The sequence below is a fragment of the Cnephaeus nilssonii genome (genome assembly GCF_951640355.1).
Source record: "Cnephaeus nilssonii genome assembly, chromosome: 3".
Lineage (NCBI taxonomy): Eukaryota > Metazoa > Chordata > Mammalia > Chiroptera > Vespertilionidae > Cnephaeus > Cnephaeus nilssonii.
In genome coordinates, this window is record NC_137074.1 from 11,991,882 (window position 1) to 12,011,244 (window position 19,363).

Genomic DNA, 19,363 nt, shown 5'->3' on the forward strand with positions numbered 1-19,363 from the left:
AAGCGAAAGAAAAGGGACTTCATTGCTTAAGTGCTTAAGAGCTAGTGCCATTTCCTCCATTTTCCTAAAAAGTTAACGAGAAGAAAACAAAATAGGAAACGTTCTCAGGATTTAAAATCGCATGAACCTGGAGTCCTCGAAAATCCTGTTTAGAACCATCCCGTGAAAGCGGCGATGGGACACGTCCCTCCCTTCTACCCGCCTCTCGGCCATTCAGCCTGGCTCGGCCTCTTTCTAACAATCGTCCCCTCGGACCTCCCCTGCGGGGGGGGGGGGGGGGGTGCACGGAGCTGGCTGGAGCCCCCAGACGGGACTTGCACTGAATGGAGATGTGCAGGTGGAGAGGATGCAAGTGATCCGGGCTCAGCAGCCGGGAGTGCCCCTCGCCCCAGCCCCACGCGTGCACCGCCCATTCCCGGCGGGGACCCTCGGGAGCCCCCGGCACACTGCCCCGCGGCCCCCTCCTCCCGGACGTGGTGTGGCCGGCGCCCGCCTCCGAGTGATGCCATCTTGGGATCTCAGCATCTTACAAGCAGCCAGTGAGCTCCGCATTCCGATCGCGTCCCTGTGTCTTGGAAAACTCAGCCCAACTTCGCCAGATGAGCAGGAACCTGCTGGGGTGGACCCGCCGCGTTCTCCAACTAGAGAACTGACTGCCTCGGATGCTCCGGACCCTAAGCCCAAGTCCGCGGGCCCCCGCCCCCGAGCCCGCCCGCACCCCCGACTCCAGGCCCGCAGGGGGCCAAGTCCGACGCCCCGCGGCGCCCCCGCGCCCCGAGTCGGAGCCGGCCCCGCACGCGGGCTGGCGCGCCGGGGGGACCTGGTCCCGGCAGCGGCGGGAGGGAGAGCGGAGGTCCCCGAGGAACTTACAGCCCAGGGCGACCACAAGGTAGCGCAGCAGCAGGAGGAGGCAGCGGCGGCTCCTCCTCGCCATCTTCGCGGGCACCGAGGGGGCTGCTCCCGGAGGCTGCGGGTCCCGGCGGCCGGAGCGCGGGAGGCCGAGCGGGGACCCCTGAACTTCTGGGGCGGGAGAGGAGGCGAGGCTCCCGGAGCAGTGGGAGGGGAGGGGAGGGGATGGGAGGGAGGGGCCAACGCCGAAGCGACGTCAGCTTCTCCCAGCCTGGGGCGCTCTCGGTGCTGGCTGCCTGTGGCAGGTCTTCCCCAGCCCCGGGATGGGGGGGGGCATGCGGGGTCTGGGCCTTTCTTTCTTGGGGGGTAGCGGCTGGGAGAGAGGGGTGGGCCGTGGAAGCCGGAGGAGGTGTCGGCTGGGTCCTAAGGAGGGAGCCGGAGGAGGCGAGGAGCGGAAGGGAAGCGGCGGCGGGCCGCCCCCACCCCGCGCCGCCGGGATGGATCGGCTTTGTGTCTGGTCCTGCGCCGGCTGCCAGCTGTCCCCGAGGCGGGGGGCCCGGGGCGGGCGGTGCGGGCCACGGGGCGGGCGGGGCTCGCCCGCCTGGCTCCCGTCTCCTCTCTTGCCCTCCCTGTCGCAAAACTTTTTTTAGGTTTGCAGCCTAGAGGTGGAGATATTTGGGAACATTTCTGGCGTGGAGAGGAGCAGCCGAAGAGGCGCTCCGAGGAGATGGGGTTCGCCTGCTCCGCCTTGGACGCGAGGGTAAAAAAAGCAATCAAGATAGGAGGGTAAAAAAAGGCAATCAAGGTAGGAGGGTAAAAAAAGCAATCAAGATAGGAGGGTAAAAAAAGGCAATCAAGGTAGGAGGGTAAAAAAAAAGCCATCAGGAGCCGTGCTGGAGGGCAGGTCTCCGGTTTGAGCCCTGGCTCTGGCCCCTTCTCCGTGGGCGCGATCGCTCCTCGGAGAGCTGAGGTGTGTTTAGTGTCCTTGGCCGTTCACGTGTCGGAGTTGGAAGTTCCTCTAACTGTGAAATATTTAGCATGTTCCTTGTTACGTAACGGCCGCCCGTGGAGTTTTCCACATGTTACACCTCCACAGCTGCCCTCTCTCAGGTTTATTTTTGGTCCACAGTGCTTTTCAAAGGGAAACCCGTTAGGCACGCTCTGTTGCGTGCTTTAAAGTGGACCCTCCCTTAATACTGCCCGCACCACAAAGGCTACACAGGCAATTTTTATATTTGCTCCCAAGGGACCAAAAATGTCTGGTGCGTTCAAGATTATGGACAGGTCTGGCTGGAAAAAAGGCCCTTGGCAGGAAGACATTGGTAGACATCTACTTTTGGGGGACATGTTTTTTTAAAGGTAGGAAAATGGGCAAAGGTCTGTGTAGACGACGGCTGACTTAGTGGTGTGCACACAAAGAATTTAGCTAGCTCCGTGGACAAAGGCGACCAGAGTGTGGCTGCGCAGAGCTGTGAGGAAGGAGGCATCTCTGCTGTTTCCTTGGTGACAGTGACGGCAGCTTAGTGCCCAGAAAGGAAAGTCCAAGTGGCCAAATGGCCCTGGCCAGTGTGGCTCGGTTGGTTGGAGCGCGGTCCCGTGCACCAAAGGGTGGCGGGTTCGATTCTGGTCAGGGCACATACCCAGGTTTTGGGTTCGTTCCCCAGTCAGGCATGTGCAGGAGGCAACTGATCAATGTTTCTCACACATTGATGTTTGTGTTTGTTTTTAAATATATTTTTATTGATTTCAGAGAGGAAGGAAGAGGGAGAGAGAGATAGAAACATCAATGATGAGAGAGAATCATTGATTGGCTGCCTCCTGCACGCACCCCACTGGGGATCAAGCCCACAACCAGCCATGTGCCCTTGACGGGAATGGAACCTGGGACCCTTCAGTTCGAAGGCCGAAGCTCCATCCACCGAGCCAAACCAGCTAGGGCTTATGTTTTTATTTCTCTCTCTCTCTCCTTCCTGTCTTCTCTAAGAAGGAGAAGGAGAAGGAGGAGAAGAAGAGGAAAAAGAGGAAGAAGAAAAAGAAAGAAAACCTAACAACTAAACTTTTTAAAATATATATTTTATTGATTTTCCACAGAGAGGAAGGGAGAGGGATAGAGAGCTAGAAACATCGATGAGAGAGAAACATCGACCACCTGTCTCCTGCACACCCCCCACCGGGGATGTGCCCGCAACCAATGTACATGCCCTTAACCAGAATCGAACCTGGGACCCTTCAGTCCGAAGACCGATGCTCTATCCACTGAGCCAAACCGGTTTCGGCTAAATTATTTTAAATGGCAAAAATGTTAGAGTTCATACTGCAGTCAAGTAAGGAGAAGGGGCACAGATCTAACCACAGACTCACTCCAGTTTTACTCCAATTTTTCTGGCAATAACAAGAAATGTGGAAGGCAGTTAGGGAGACATGAGCAGAGCAAGGGCGATGGGCCAAGTGCAGAAGGCCACCAGGTGGAAAGCCCTGGGTGACTAGCAAAGGGCATTTGTAGGGTGGGGCCTCGTCCCAAGGGTGACCTTTTCTCCCCTAGCATATAGATGGTCATGCCATTTGGACCCCCTGACCTTTCCTCCCTAGAGATAACATCTAGGCCTCGGTTGTATTTCAGCTCCAGACCCAGAAAAGCAGCAAAACCAGACAAGTGACTGCCCCCATGGCTGTCCTCAGGACCAGCTGCATTGACTAATGACCCTCTGCCCTGGTGCTGACCAATCAATCAGTGGAGACCTAGACCCTGAAAGGACACAGCTGGAAAGCTGCTGAATATTCTATTGAGATCTTCCCCTGGGACCTCCCCTAAAAGCTCCACCCTCAGAACCCTTAGGATGGAGGACCCAGTGCACTCTGCCTTCTGGGAGAACCCCCCAGCCCTAAGGCTTTCTCTTCTCCCTCCGCCTGAACTTCTGGGGGTGCCTTACCATGACCTTCCTCACTCCCAAGCTCCTTTACTGCTATCATTTGTTCCCTAAGCCCATTTCTTCTACAAATTACTTCTTCTGTCTCTGTGATTGTCCAAATACATGTTCTCTCGTAGTCTGAGTCTTGGCTCTGAATTCTTTCCTAGCCAGAACTCAAGTACGGAGGTTGCTGAATCCAGGTCCTACCTGCCCCCACCCGTCTAACACCTGGTGTCCTTCCACCATCCACAATAGAAAGATGCCATGTTTCATAAGAAAAGGTGTTGGTGCCCTGACCGGTTTGGTTCAGTGGATAAAGCATCGGTCTGCGAACTCAAGGGTCCCAGGTTCAATTCCGGTCAAGGGCATGTACCTTGGTTGTGGGCACATCCCCGGTAGGGGGTGTGCAGGAGGCAGCTGATCGATGTTTCTGGCTCTCTATCCCTCTCCCTTCCTCTCTGTAAAAAAATCAATAAAATATATTTAAAAAAAAAAAAGGAAAAGTTGTTGGCATCTTCTTTTCTTATTCTTGCCACAACTCTATGTCTCTTTTGTTCCTCCCTAGAGACACACACAGAAAAGACATATTTTAAAATATTCTGTGACGAACTATGTGCATAACTGATTCCCTTGGTTATGTATTCGTCACCCTGTCAAGGCATTTGTCAAATGGCTACCATGTGCTGGATGCTGGTGGACAATGATGAACAAGACCGTGTCTTAGCTGCTAACAAGCTCATAGTCTTGAGGAGAGAGAGAGCCCCATCTGGGAAGACATCTATTACCACATGGTAAGTGCTACTGGAGGACAGAAAACAATGACAGCTGTTTTTTATTGAGTGCTTTCTCAATGGTGGAGTCAGAATAGTGCAATACATAATCCCCCAACAACTCAGGAAGGGAGAAAATGTTATCATCCTCACTGTATAGATGAGAAAACTGTGCTGAGAGATGCTAAATTGTAACCACACAGAAACCTTATTTTCTTTAATCTGGCCTTTTATTTTGATTTTTTCCCTTTGACTCAAACTGGCCTCACCCAGCTCCCTGACTCACCCACCTCCCTCTCCCTTGCTTAATCATTAAGCCTTCAGGACAGTGAGGTTATGATCAGCCTCCAGTAGTCTTAGAAACAAGGACCTGGGCCTATTGACTACAGAGACAGAGTTTCAGTCAAACTAAAGACAACATCTTGGCCTCAGTTGTGTTTTAGCTCTGGACCCAGGAAAGCAGAATGATGCCACAGAATAAATTCTTGTGAAATTGGACAGAGCAAGTCCATGGCTGACACCAGGACCATATGCAATGATCAATTACTCCCTACCCTAGCACCAACCAATCAATAGAGACCACCACCCTAACTCCTTTAGTCACCATAGTTAATTATTTTTTCCCTATATAGTCCATCCCCTGGAAGCCATGGGGAAGCCAGGTCTTTGAGCATGAGCTATCTGTGACTGGGCTTGGTGCCATCCCTTAATAAATCCTTACTTTCTTGTCTGCAAATTCCTGTTCGTGTCTTATTGGGCTTTGATGCATGCAGCAAATGGACCCTTTAGTCCCGTAACAATGGCTTGTTCAAGGTCAAGGATAAGAGTGTGTCCCTATGTTGGGGCTTAGAAAACCCTTAGGATTGACTAAAGAAATAAGTGTGAATATCATCAGCATCTCCTAGAACAGTGATCACCAAAGTTTTCTGCTCTCAGAATCACCTACAATCCTTAAATATGATTCCCTGCTTAAAATTATGTTAAAATATTGAGTCCCAGAAGTTTCCATCTTGGGAGCACCTATGAAGCTGTACTTCTAATAAACACCCTGACTGATTCTGATGCCGCTAGTCCATGAACTGGTATTTGAGGACTTTTCTAGAAGACTGGAGAGTGAATAAAAGAGAGCAATCCAGATAAAAGTAAATATTTATCTAACGATGAATCTAAGGAAATAAATGCAGTAAGAGGTAGGAAAAAGACCTATGGGGGGGGGGGGGAGGCAATTTAGACATAATCCTTACACACTTCACAAAACTGAACTCAATATGGATCACAGACCCAAAACTATAAAAATCCTAGAAGATAACAGAGGAGAAAAGTCTAGGTGACCTTGGGTTTGTTGATAACTTTTTTTAAAAATTTATTTATTTATTTTAAAATCCTCACCTGAGGATGTTTTTATTGATTTTTAGAAGAGAGAGAGAGAGAGAGAATGGGATGGCCCCCACAATTGATCCCTACCAGGCAGGGCTACAAAGAACTCTTAAAATTCTACAATAAGGAAACAAACAACCTGATTAAGTAATGGGTCAAAGATCTTAACAGACAGCTTACCAAAGAATATGGCAAATAAGCACATGAAAAGATGCTGCATATGCCATCAGGGAAATGCAGATTAAAACAACACTGAGCCCTGGCCCATGTGGCTCCATTGGTTGAGCATTGTTCCATGCACCAAGAGGTCTCCAGTTTGATTACTGGCCAGGGCACATGTGGAGGCAGGGATAATATGGGAAATCTTTGTATCTTCTGCTTAATTTTGCTATGAACCTAAAACTGCTCTAACAATTAAAGTCTGATAACACGACTGAAACAAATAAAAAAGAAGACCCTCAGAAAGAACACAAGAAAGAGCAGTTTAAAAAGTACGAGAGGAACTGGGAGAGAATCAGGAACCAAATGTGTAGGTGTTGATAGTGTCAAATGCTAAAAGGAAAAGAAAAAAAAGGATTGAGAATTATCTTCTGTGTTTAATAATTGTGAGGGCATTGACCACTTAGACAATAGAAAAAGCAAGCCTTAAATCAACTTGCAGAAAGAATTCATAGGCTTGTGCTGTACAGTTAATAAAGTATAAAACGAGTGCATAAGATAAAAACAATGAAATGATTACAAACAGCAGCAGGATGGTGAGGAGAACAGCAATAGTTGATTCTGCTTCATGAGTGAGTGGTTGGAAGTTGGTTTCACTACTGTTCTGCCTGGGAGAATCCCTAGCCTGGGAGCATGGGATTCGTCTGTCCTAGTCTCCATGATGATGCTGGCCTTCCCCCCGCCTGCACGTGTCATAATCGCTTTCCTCTGACACTGAAAGTGGTTTTGTCAGGTGGACATAAACAGGGACTTGGTGCTTTAGGACATCTTACCATTTTTCATTCTTTCCACCCACTCTAATTCTGAATTTGAAGTAATGTTCCAGGCACCTTGCCTCAAAGAAGCAACACAGAGAAGGGCTGTGTTTAAATGAAGTGACTCCTCACAGCATTTTAGATCTGGTATTTCTGTGTTGGATGGGTTATTTTTTTCTCATGGGTGTGGAGAAAAAGTGTGCCCACACACTGCAATTTAGAGACAAGAGAAAAAAAAATCTTCCATTTTCAAAACCACACAATTCCCAAGTGTCTCTCATGTAAACTTTTAACTCCTATGGATAGAACTTAAAGTCTTTAACTAAAGGGATCCTCATTACTCACTTATCCCTCATCATTACTTCCTCCGATCATTTTCTGGAATAAGCCTGATTTCAACATTCCATTCTGATGTGCCCACAGCACATTCCTGCTTGTGCTCAAACTACAGTTCTTTCCAGATAAGTAAACCTATTCCGAGAAGCTCACGGTGTCCCCAGCCTGTAGCCTTTGCTACTCTCCCAAAGGGACATCTTTCTTCAAGTGCATTATAACAATTCTGTGCTCAAAACTTTCTTCCAAGAAGAAGAAAAGAAAATCAGCTTTGCCCGGCCGTGGCTCAGTGGTTGAGTGTTGACCTATGAACCAGAAGGTCATGGTTCAATTCCCAGTCAGGGCACATGCCCAGGTTTTGGGCTCATCCTCAGTGGGGGGCGTGCAGGAGGCAGCCAATCAATGATTCTCTCTCATCATTGATGTTTCTATCTCTCTCTCTCCCTCTCCCTTCTTCTCTGAAATCAATAAAATATTGAAAAAACAAAAGAAAAGAAAATTTGCCTCACCTGGTTCTAATTACTACAAGCAGGAACTTTCCTTCTTTCACGTTCTCTTCGTCTAGATTACTCAATATCACTAAGGTGATTCTACCTGCCCATTATGTGAAGTTCATCAGTGATCAATAAATCAATTGTTAATGTTTTATTTTTTTAAAGTGCAGTTACTATTGACTTAATAGTTGTTTTTTTATTGAATGACAATTAGAAATTTCATAGGGATTTAGATAATATGAAAATTATTTTTAAAATGGACTTTACTTGGGGGAGGAGCTAGCATTTAACAAACATTTGCCAGGGGCAAACAAAGGATGGACAGGCACCAATTAGTCTACCAGCATAGAATCATAACACCGGACATGTGGAGAGAACTTAGAGGCGATCTCTAACTCCATCCCCTTCTTACATAACTCCTTCCCTCATTTCAGAGTTAAGGATGATAAGGCCCAAAATGGTGAAGTGACTTCCTCAAGATCACCCCGCAAGATAAGAAAAGAGCAGGCCTGGAATGAACACTAGCTATGTCTTTCCTGTGCCGTCCCCAGTGTAGCTCTCTCTACATTGTCTCGGAATGGATTGGCCATCTCATATAGAACTTGACCCAAGTTATAACTGATCCTCCCTGTCCCCCCAGAAATCCCTTGCCAAGGACAACTACACTTAATAAATGGCCTTAATGCTGGAGGGAGTGAGGGGAGTAAGAACGCTCTGTTGGGTTGCAGGGAGTTCTGCCATCTAACTCAACATCTTGGATCTGGGGTTCTAGAGCTGAAAGATTTTCAATTCTGTGATTCTTCCATTGGGTCACTGCTCTTCAGAATACTCCTAAAGACAGTGATGATATTAAACATTAACATGTATGAAGTACTATATGCCTGGCACTGTGCACAGCACTTCCAGGCATTATCTAAAAAACAACTTTGTGAGGTGGTGTTATTGATGATCTCACAGATGAGAACAAAGGCTTTGAGAAGTTCAGTCCCTGGCCTAGGACTAGGCATCTGTAAAATAACTGAGCCAGATTTAAACCCAGGTTTGTCCGATTTCCAAGACTCACTGAGGTATCAGAGAAGGTGGACTCCCATGAAATGTTTCTTTCCCTTCTAGGAAGAAGAAAAAGCCAACCTGAATGCTGGTAGTTGATCTCTATAATGGCAATGTCAGACTCATTTGTTTGACACTTGATGTTTTGAAAATCTCTTCACATGCATTTTCTCTTTGGATCTCTGCAACAACTCAGTGAGGAAGCCTGGGAAAGGTGAGATGATGCATGTTTTAATAACCCTACCGATGACTGACCGATATCGCTAAGTACTTGGTAAACTCCAGATGCCAAATCAGTAGAAGAATCTCATTTCTGCATGATCCATATTCAGTTGTTCTGAGTGGCCAGCTGCATATAAAGCACCTGGGGATACGGGAAGCATGTTTTGGGAGTCTGGCTGGCTGCCAAAGGATCATATGTCTCCGTCTGGGTTTAAAGGCGACTCAGACTTGGTAACCTGCCCACATTGACACAGTTAGTGATCCCAAACCACCGGGAGTCATACCGTGACCTTCTGGTTCATAGGTCAATGCTCAACCACTGAGCCACCTCAGCCAGGTGTGAGCTGCCTTTTTTTAAATTTCAAATCGTTTTCCCTGTTTTTAGAACATTTGTTCCTAGACGCAGCACTCAAAATCAATGAAAACTGACTTAAAAATTTTTAATTTAAAATCAAGTCTAAATTGAACTGATATCATCACCTCTCCACACCGCCCCCCTCAATTTCTCCACTTGCCCCCCTCCTTCCTTCTCTTCCATCTTTTCTGTCTTCCATTATCCAATATGAAATAAGCACCTACTATAGACCAGCCACTGTGCTAACGGTTGGAGACGTAACTGTGTGCAATCATAGACAATGTCTCAACCCGGGGAGATGTAGGCGGGAGAGACAGACATCAATCAGACAAAGCGAGCATGTGTACCAAGGGAGGTATTCATAAGGTGCTTACCTAGTTGAGATCAGGGAAGGCTTCTCTCAGGGAGTGACACTTAAGCTGAAATATAAAGGAACTAGGAGACCCTCGCTGGTTTTGCTCAGTGGGTAGAGCGTCTTCCTGTGGACTGAAGGGTCCCGGGTTTGATTCCTATCAAGGGCACATGCTTAGGTTGTGGGCTCGATCCCCAGTGAGGGGTGTTCAGGAAGCAGCCGATCAATGATTCTCTCTCATCATTGATGTTTCTATCTCTCTCTCCTTCTCCCTTCCTCTCTGAAATCAATAAAAATATTTAATACAGGAACGAGGAGGACAAAGGTGGAAAGAACAGTCTATGAAAAGGGAACGTTATGTGAAAGGCCTGGTGACAAGTACTAGAGAACCCAAGTAGGCAAGTGGGGCTGTAGCACAGAGGTGGAGAGGGAGAATGATGGGGACTTTGGAGTGCCACTGCTTACAACCTTCAACGGCTGCCAGCAGCTTTTGGAATAAAAACAGAATATACTGTAGTTTCCGCAATTTTTCCCCCATATTGTCAGCTACCCTCAGTCCACTGTGGCCTGAAATAGTAAACGGAAAATCCCAGAAATAAACAACTCGTACGTTTTATATTGTGTGCTGTTCTGAGTAATGTGCTGAAATCTCTCCATTCCCCTCAGGATGTGAATCATCCCCTTGTCCAGAGTATCCAAACTGTATACGCAACCCACCTGTTGGTTAGCCACTTCATAGCCACCTGGGGTATCAGATCAACTGCCTCAGTGTGGCAGTGCTTGTGTTCAAGCAACTCTTATTTTACTTAATAATGGCCCCAAAGTGCAAGAGTAGTGATGCTAGTGATTCAGATATGCCAAAGAGAAGCCATAAAGTGCTCCCTTTAAGTGAGAAGGTATATATGTATAGGAAAAAGCATAGTATATATACAAGGATTCCCCCAAAAATTGTGTATACACTTTAACAGCTCAATTTTGAAAAGGAAATGTAGTTTAATAATGCTGCCTTTATAATTATTCAAAGTGTGTGTATACATTTTTGGGAAATATATATATATATATATATATATATATATATATATATATATATTCTGTACATCAGGGCTTCATTTCTTTTTTTATTATTATTACACTCCCATGGGCCTTTGCATACACGGTCCCCTCTTTGCACTTGGATCTCTATTCCTTTTTCCCCCCTTAAGTACTATCTAACATTTATTGAATATTTGCTACATGTTAGGTACTACGCTAAGCACTTCTCATATTATCTCATTCAGCCCTCATACCAATCATGTTAAATAAGGACATCTATTATTTCCATTTTACAGGTGAAGTTGCTGGGACAGAGGGATTGCGCGACAGGCCTAGGATCCCAGGAGCTTGTGATGGCAGAATGCGGTTTGGAAGGGCACTTGGCTGACTCCAGACTCAATGTGCTTAGCTGTGCACTGTACCTCTTTCACCCCCATCTCATCTGGTCAAGGCTGACTTACCCTCTGTCTTTGCTCAACTGCCATTTCTTTAGGAAATGCTGGACTTCTGAATGGATCAAATCCTGCTATTGCCAGTTTTCACTACCCGCTTCCTCTCTGGCATCATCACTGGGATTTTACACTCAATTGATCACAATCAGTAACCAGTTGTAGACTGTAGACTCCAGGAAGTCAGGGCCCATCTAATTTTTGGCTCGTTATTATATTTCTCTTTGCCTAATGAAGTGCTTGTCAGTTAGTAAATGCTCAATAATTATTTAGCTACTAATGAATATCTGTACATCTTTGACAAGAGTGTGATTATTCTGTACCTCTGCTGCCTCCTGCACGCCCTACACTGGGGATTGAGCCCACAATCTGGGCATGTGCCCTGAACAGGAATTGGACCGTGACCCCTTGGTTCATAGGTTGACGCTCAACCATTGAGCCATGCCAGTGGGCGGGAATAAAAGCTTTATACTACTCTGACTAACCCATGAAATGGAATTAGAATAAAATATATGAATGAACTGGTAAAAGGAACTCATACTGACAGTTTCCTTATAAGCATGTTACAGGCAGCAGCAGTTCCAGTTCTCCTTTTGCTGGCCTCGACCACAGGAGTATAGCAGACGCCAATGGCTGGCCAGGCCTGCAACATCCTGTACCCAGAGATCATCAATAAAACTGGCAGAGAGAAAAACAACAAACAAACAAACAAACAAACCCGCCAGATGCTGACACACTTGAAAGATAATATCAGAACCACCTGATAGCTGGAATTCGAAACTGCATGCCACCAGAGTTCCTTAGTTCCCCTCTCCCCACGAACCTCCTACGAAAGCCTTTTGCCTGCCCTGAGATGTTAAGGCATGAGCCTGCCAGCTTTTCAGGTGGGCACCTGAATAAATCACTGTCCTTCCATCAGCACCTGTGTCATGTGTTTGACTTCACAGAGGCAGGCAAAAAAACCTTGAGGGTCATTTGGGCTGGTTTCAATCCCATTCCTGAGGGCTCAACCCTCAGGATCTAATCACCTCCTTAAGGTCTCCACCTCCAAGTATAATCACACTGAGATTCAGATCTCAACATATAAAATTTGAGAGGACACGAATATTCAGTCTATAACACCCAACAATATCTTTTTAAAATCAATAGTCCTTCTAAGCTTCAATATCTCTTTATGTCAATCTCATTGCTAAGTACTCTATTTTCATTACCTACTTTAATTATCCATACAAAGGAAAAGAGTTGGACTGAGGTCCAATAAATTCCCCTAGGACAGTGATGGCGAACCTATGACACGCGTGTCAGCACTTACACGCGTAGCCATTTCTGATGACACGCGGCCGCATGCCGAGGATGAAACATTTGCTGCTCCTGAGGATGAAACATTTGCAACTAGAGACTTGGAGTTAGTTTTTTCCTCAAAGTGACACACTACCCGAGTTATGCTCAGTTTTTTGGTGAAGTTTGACACACCAAGCTCAAAAGGTTGCCCATCACTGCCCTAGGACATCCAGCTGGTTAATCACAGAACAAGACATGATCTGCTTATATCTAAAGCCTTTACTCTACATCACTGCCATGTTACTGCCACTCTTCTACCCACCTTTCCAAGGCAATCAATCTACTGCAATATATATATATATATATATATATATATATAAAACTTATACAACTCAACAACAATAACAAAACAGTCTAATTAAAAATGGGAAGAAAATAAAATAAAAAAGTACAAAAAGAAAAATGAGGAGAGGACCTGAATAGACACTTTTCCAAGGAAGACATACAGACAGCCAACAGATATATGAAAAGATGCTTAACATCATTAGTTGTAAGGGAAATGCAAATCAAAACCACAATGAGATACCACCTCACACCTATTAGAATGACTATTATCAACTAGAGCCCCAGTGCACAAATTCGTGCATGGGTGGGGTCCCTCAGTCTGGCTGGCAATTCGGGGGCCAATCGGGGCCAGTTGGCTGCGGGGAGGGATGCGGGAGGTTGGCTGTGGGAGCGCACTGACCATCAAGGGGCAGCTCTTGCATTGAGCATCTGCCTTCTGGTGGTCAGTGTGCATCAGAGTGACGGGTCAACCGGTTGTTCAGTCGACTGGTTGTAACGGTTGCTTAGGCTTTTATATAGATAGATAGATAGATAGATAGATAGATAGATAGATAGATAGATAGATAAGACAAGAAATAACAAATGTTGGAGAAAATATGGAGTGAAGGGAACCCTTGCACAGTGCTGGAAGAAGAGTAAGTTGATGCAAGCATTATGGAAAATAGTATGGAGGTTCCTCAAAAATTAGAATAGATCTACTATATGACCCAGCAATCTCTCTTCTGGGTATCTACCTAAAAAATTTGAAAACATTTATTGGTAAAGATATATGTTCATTGCAGCATTATTCACAATAGCCAAGACATGGAAACAACATAAGTGTACTTTGATGAGTAATGGATAAAGAAGATGTGGTACATATATGCAAAGGAATACTACACAGGCATTAAAAAGATGAGATATTGCCATTTGCAACAACATGGGTGATTCTTGAGAAATAAATAGTGAAATAAATCCGATGGAAAAGGAGAAGAACCATATGATTTCACTCACATGTGAGATATAAAAGAGAAAGCAACAAACAAATAAAAACCCAAACTCATAGCTTCAACAGTATGGTAGTTACCAGAGGGCAGTGGAAAGATGAAGAGGGGAAAGATGAAGAGCGTAAAGGGAGTCAAATACATGGTGATGAAAGGAGGCTAGACTTTGGGTGGTGAGCACACAGTAGAGTATAATGATCTTGTGTTATTACAAACTTGTACACATGAAATTTATATAATGTTATTAACCAATGTTAATTTAATTTATAAATAAGAAAGCTGTGATGCATATCCTTATATATTTGTACTCTTGTCTGATTATTGTCTCAGTGCAGTTGGTGAGTAAAAAGGTCAGGCAGTTTTTGAAGTTTCTGATTCATATGGCCAAAATGCAACAAGAAAACTTGAGTTTTAGTAGTATATTCTATCCCCTGCCCATTGGCTAAGAGAGTATTTTTGCCATTATGCCAACAAAGAAAAACATGACTAAAAATTTATTTTGCACTTCAGTTAATTTGCCTTGGAGTTCAGAAAAAAAGATTGAATCCACTCTACCCCGTTTATTTATTTTTTTCTCTTTATCTTTTCTTCTTACTGTAGCCCTTTTTATTCGGGCCTAGTCCTCAGGCATTCTTTTGAAGTACAGAATTTAGCATGTACTCCCACGCAAGGCAGATAAATGGGAGAACATGTAGCAAAAACAGGCTGCTTATCATTCACTTGGTGTTTACTATGAATCCTGAACACATTTTTCTCTGATGTGTCTGCATAAATCTTTAATTTTCACGCATAATCAAATTCCTAATGCTGATGAAATTCTATACTTAGAATAACTTTTCTTACCAGCATCTCAACTGTGTCCTTTCATCTCTAAGATCGTTGGGAAGGATAACCCATGGACACAGACAATAGAGTGGTGAAAGCTTGGGCGGGGTGGGTACAGGGTGAAGGGGGTCAATGAGAAAAAACAAACAAACAAATGGGACATCTGTAATACTTTCAACAATAAAGATTAATTAAAAATAAATAAAGCCCCAGCCCGTTTGGCTCAGTGGATAGAGCATCAGCCTGCAGACCAAAGGGTCCTGGGTTCAATTCAGGTCAAAGGCACATGCCTCGGTTGCAGGGTCCTCCCAGGCTCGGGCCCTGGTCAGGGTGTGTGCTAGAGGCAACTGATCAATGTGTTTCTCTCACATCGATATTTCTCTCTGTCTTTCCCTCTCTCTTCTACTCTCTCTAAAAATTCATGGAAAATACTGGTACAATAAATAAAGCAGCTATACATATTTTTTTAAAAAGATCACCATTACTCCCAATAAATAAATAAATAAATAAATAAATAAATAAATAAATACATTTGAGCAAGAAAAAATAAATAAACTTGAGAAACCTAAGAGAGAAAAAAAGATCGTTGGGAAGGGCTTAGAGGACAGGAATAAACTTGATCTACCTTGCTAGGGCAAACTTTAGACGGGATGGACAAGGAACAGGATGATGTCATTTCACTCCCAAAGATTTCAGAATCCCACTGTGTTCTTGGATCTGTCCCCTTTAAACCAGGTGGATAGTTTTAGTCTTGCTAGAATGTTCTTTTTGGCCCTGATGAAAAGTAGCTGACTGGAAGAGCAGCAGCAGATTAACAATTAGTTTCACTGCTGTTAACACTGTGACAACATTCTGTCCACCACGCAGGCCAAGATTGATGTTTTTCTGGAGAAGTCATAAATATATATATATTTTTTCATATGATCGCCTTTAAAGCCCTCTCAATGTTTCACTGAATCTTAAGGCTTGTGTAGTGCCTTATAGATGTGAGTGCTCCTAGGAATTGGAGCACTTGTCAAAAATATTATGTTTTGTGGATGTGAAATATTATAAAGACGGCCCGGCTACGGTTCCCTGAAGTGCTGGGAATGGTCACAGGGACAGAGGTTCGAATGCGTGTCTGCTGGCTTGGAGCCTGTGAACACAATGGTGGAGAGTAGTGAGACTTCTGAAACGCCCCATGAGGTCAAGGCAGAAATGGCCACCCTTGCCATTCCTTCCTGGAATAGGGACTAAACCTCCTGGAGCAGTAAAAGTCAAAAGTGCCGATAGACTGGTCTGTCCAGAAACTGCATTGTTCCTCCTGGAGACACTCTCAGATGGCCACTCTGGAACTTCGGTTCGTCACATACAAAAACTGGGACAGAGGATGTGGTTTTAAAGGCATTGGCAACTATAAAATACTCTACTCTTATATTTGAGTCTTCAAATTCAGAAACGAAAAATAAACAAGTCTTCTGATGACAATATCGGGTCATATTGCTGCTGGAAACCGGCACTCAACTACTGCAGATTTTTTCCTTTCTCCTCTTGTCCCCTCTCCCCCCAGCCACTGAAAACACATACACTGTCTCTCTCTTACAAGTTGTTTAAGACATACTTAATTTTGCCCAGATGGTGTGGCTCAGTTGGTTGAGTGTCATCCCATGAACCAGGAGTTCACGGTTCAATTCCCGGTCAGGGCACATGCCTGTGTTACAGGCTTGATCCCTGGTGAGGGGCATGCAGGAGGCAGCTGATTGATGTTTCTCTCTCATCAATGTTTTTATCTCTCTCTCCTCTCTTCCTCTCTCTGAAATCAATAAAACCATATATTTTTTAAAAAAAGACATACTTAACTAGTAATTTTGTCCTAGTACACCTAGTATGTTAGACTAGAAAGGAATTAGGAAGCTAGAAGAAAGAGCTGCCTTGATTATAGCATTTGAGTTGGAGTTTATAAGACCATCTACTTCTTTTCTTCTCTCTTCTGATCTTCCTCTTATCACCACTTTTCTCTTTTCTACTCTCCATTCCCTTTTTCTGCATTCAAAAACTTCAATATGTTGACTTAGATTCTTATTTTTAAAAAATGTTTTAATTGATTTCAAAGAGAGGAAGGGAGAGGGAGAGAGAGAAACATCCTGTCTAATAAAGAGGGAATATGCTAATTGACCATCACACCCTCACAAATATGGCAGTGCCCACAGCCAATAAGGAAGGAATATGCTAATGACTGCCATACCCTCAAAGATGGCAGCACCCACAGCCAGTCCCTTCAGACCCCCAAGCTGCCCAGGGCTGGCCCGAGGTGCAAGCAAGCCTTGAATGATGGCTGCCCAGCTGCCCAGGGCCGCCTGAGGCTCAGGTAACCAGGGCCAGCTGAGGCCTGCGCTGCCGGCAGTGGCAGTAGCAGAGGTGTGATTGGGGTGTCGCCTTCCCCTGATTACCTCATAGCCCTGAGGGCTCCTGGACTGTGAGAGGGGGCAGGCCAGGCTGAGGGACCCCCCCTCCAGTGTATGAATTTTCATGTACTGGGCCTCTAGTCAATGATGAGAGAGAATCTTTGATTGGCTGCCTCCTACAAAGCCCCTACTGGGGATCGAACCTGCAACCCAGCATGTGCCTTGACCTGGAATTGAACCGTGACCTCCTGGTTCATAGGTCCACACTCAACCACTGAGCCTCAGTGGCTGGGCTGACTGAGATTCTTAATTAAGAAAAGGCCGATGGTATATAGCCAAATCTTCCCACAGCTTTTTCAATGAGGAGAGCTTGGTTTTTGGCTTAGCTTGACCACAGTCTTTGTTAATGGTCTAAAATTAAAGAGAACTTTGCTTTCCGTTGTCAGAGCTCCTCTGGAAACACCCAAAATAGTGTCTCAGCTGGTACTCAGACTAATTCAACAGGTCCAAGTTTTTTTTTTTTTTTTTTCCTTGTCTCCTGTTAGTAGGGGAAACAGTGATGAGAATAATAATGGAAGCTTTGTAGAACTGAACAATCCATCCAGTTTAACCTCAAAAGTCTTAGTTAAGCATACTCCATCTTTTATGTAATAAAATGCCATTAAAAAAAGATACACAGAAAAAGTAGGGGTTCTAAAAAGGTCAGATTATCTGTAAAATATTAAAATACTTTAGAAAATTACAGGAGCAAAAAGTGACAAAAAGGTTAACCTAGGTCCTAGGAGATGGGTAGATGGCATTTGCTATACTATTTTCTCTCCTTTTCTGTATGGCTGAAATGTTTCACGCACACTTCAAAATTTTATATATGTAACAAAAAAGAATAAAAAATTAACCTCATCTTCATAAACAAAGAACCAAAGTGTATGAAATGAATTTGGTATTCTCTCTCCCACGCTAAGCTTGCTGGCTCTTCCAAATAGTCTAATAGATAAAAACTCTTTACTGTGTTACCGGCTCCAAGAAAAGCGATCACTCTCAAAGCGTGATTCATTTTACAGAGGCCTTGACTTGTTTCTATCTTGCTCTTTCCAACCCCTGCTTTGGGGGAGATAAAGAACAAAGCAGAGAAAAAGATGGGAGGCAAGGCATCGAGACACAACTTCATGGGGATTTCACTTGCTCAGGAGAAGTAAATAAAATTAACCGTTCTCGGCAAACAGGCAGCCAGACAGACAAATGACAGCCGGTTCTGGGTTCAAAAAATAATACTGCTGACTTTTAAGAAATAAACTTGCATAGTCAAAACTTTAGAGAAACAGCTGAAACCGGTTTGGCTCAGTGGATAGAGCGTCAGCCTGTGGACTGAAAGGTCCCAGGTTCGATTCCGGTCAAGGGCATGTACCTTGGTTGCAGGCACATCCTGTGTAGGAGGCAGCTGGTCGATGTTTCTCTCTCATCGATGTTTCTAGCTCTCTATCCCTCTCCCTTCCTCTCTGTAAAAAATCAATAAAGTATATTTAAAAAAAAAAAAAACTTGAGAGAAACGGGTGTCAGGGGCAGGGAGGACTTAACTACTCTTCGGGTCTACACATATTTTTTCCATTCACACATTATCTTAATGTTTCCCAACAGAGGGAGGATTATACACTGTCCTATAAACCAGTGCTTCTCAGATTCTAATGTGAATCTGAATCAACAGAGGATCTTGTTACAACGCAGACTCTGATCCAGCGGCTCTGAGGTGAGGCTGGGGATGGTAGTGCTGCTGATCAGAGGACCACAATAAAGAGCAAGGCGGTAGGCCAATGTCATTGAATAGCTGCATCCTTTGCTGCCACTGATAATAAATAAGCTGTAGAAAGAGTGGCATTTGAGGTGATTGCTCATCCTACATTTTAGGATGATCAGAGGACCACAATAAAGAGCAAGGCGGTAGGCCAATGTCATTGAATAGCTGCATCCTTTGCTGCCACTGACAATAAATAAGCTGTAGAAAGAGTGGCATTTGAGGTGATTGCTCATCCTACATTTTCTTATCATATAAATCTGAATATTCCGGGCCATGAACTCTCAGTGGGCATAATATTGCTCCCAAAGAGGAAGAAATTATGTGAGGAGGGTGAAAAAAGCTTAACCAGATATGCAGTATATCAGTGGTACTGAAATGTCATGAAGGCTTTTAAGAAAATGTCTAAAAACGCTACTTGGATTTTGGCAAGTGGTTTTTCTGCATCTATTGAGATTATCATGTGCTTTTTTTGTTCTTTATTATATTATTTATAGATTGTTACATTGATTGATTTTTCATATTAAACCACCCTTGCATTCCTAGGATAAATACCATTCAGTCATAACACATAATCTTTCTATACATTA

General features: G+C 44.5%; 1 protein-coding gene and 1 long non-coding RNA gene across 4 annotated transcripts in view; one reads left to right on the plus strand and one right to left on the minus strand.

Annotated features, from left to right (window-relative positions):
- Positions 1-1,081, minus strand: part of JAM2 (junctional adhesion molecule 2) — a 53,663-nt gene extending 52,582 nt beyond the window's left edge. For all 3 annotated transcript variants that reach the window (XM_079767180.1, XM_079767179.1, XM_079767181.1), the window contains exon 1: positions 871-1,081. In XM_079767180.1, the coding sequence (XP_079623306.1) occupies positions 871-934 (64 nt within the window). In that variant the 5' untranslated portion in view covers positions 935-1,081. The remainder of the gene's footprint in view (positions 1-870) is intronic.
- A 185-nt stretch (positions 1,082-1,266) lies between these two features.
- LOC307097177 lies at positions 1,267-12,078 on the plus strand. Its single transcript, XR_013813344.1, has 4 exons — positions 1,267-1,609; positions 4,324-4,549; positions 8,820-8,970; positions 11,014-12,078. It is a non-coding gene; the product is annotated as an uncharacterized lncRNA (long non-coding RNA).
- Positions 12,079-19,363: the final 7,285 nt, after the last annotated feature.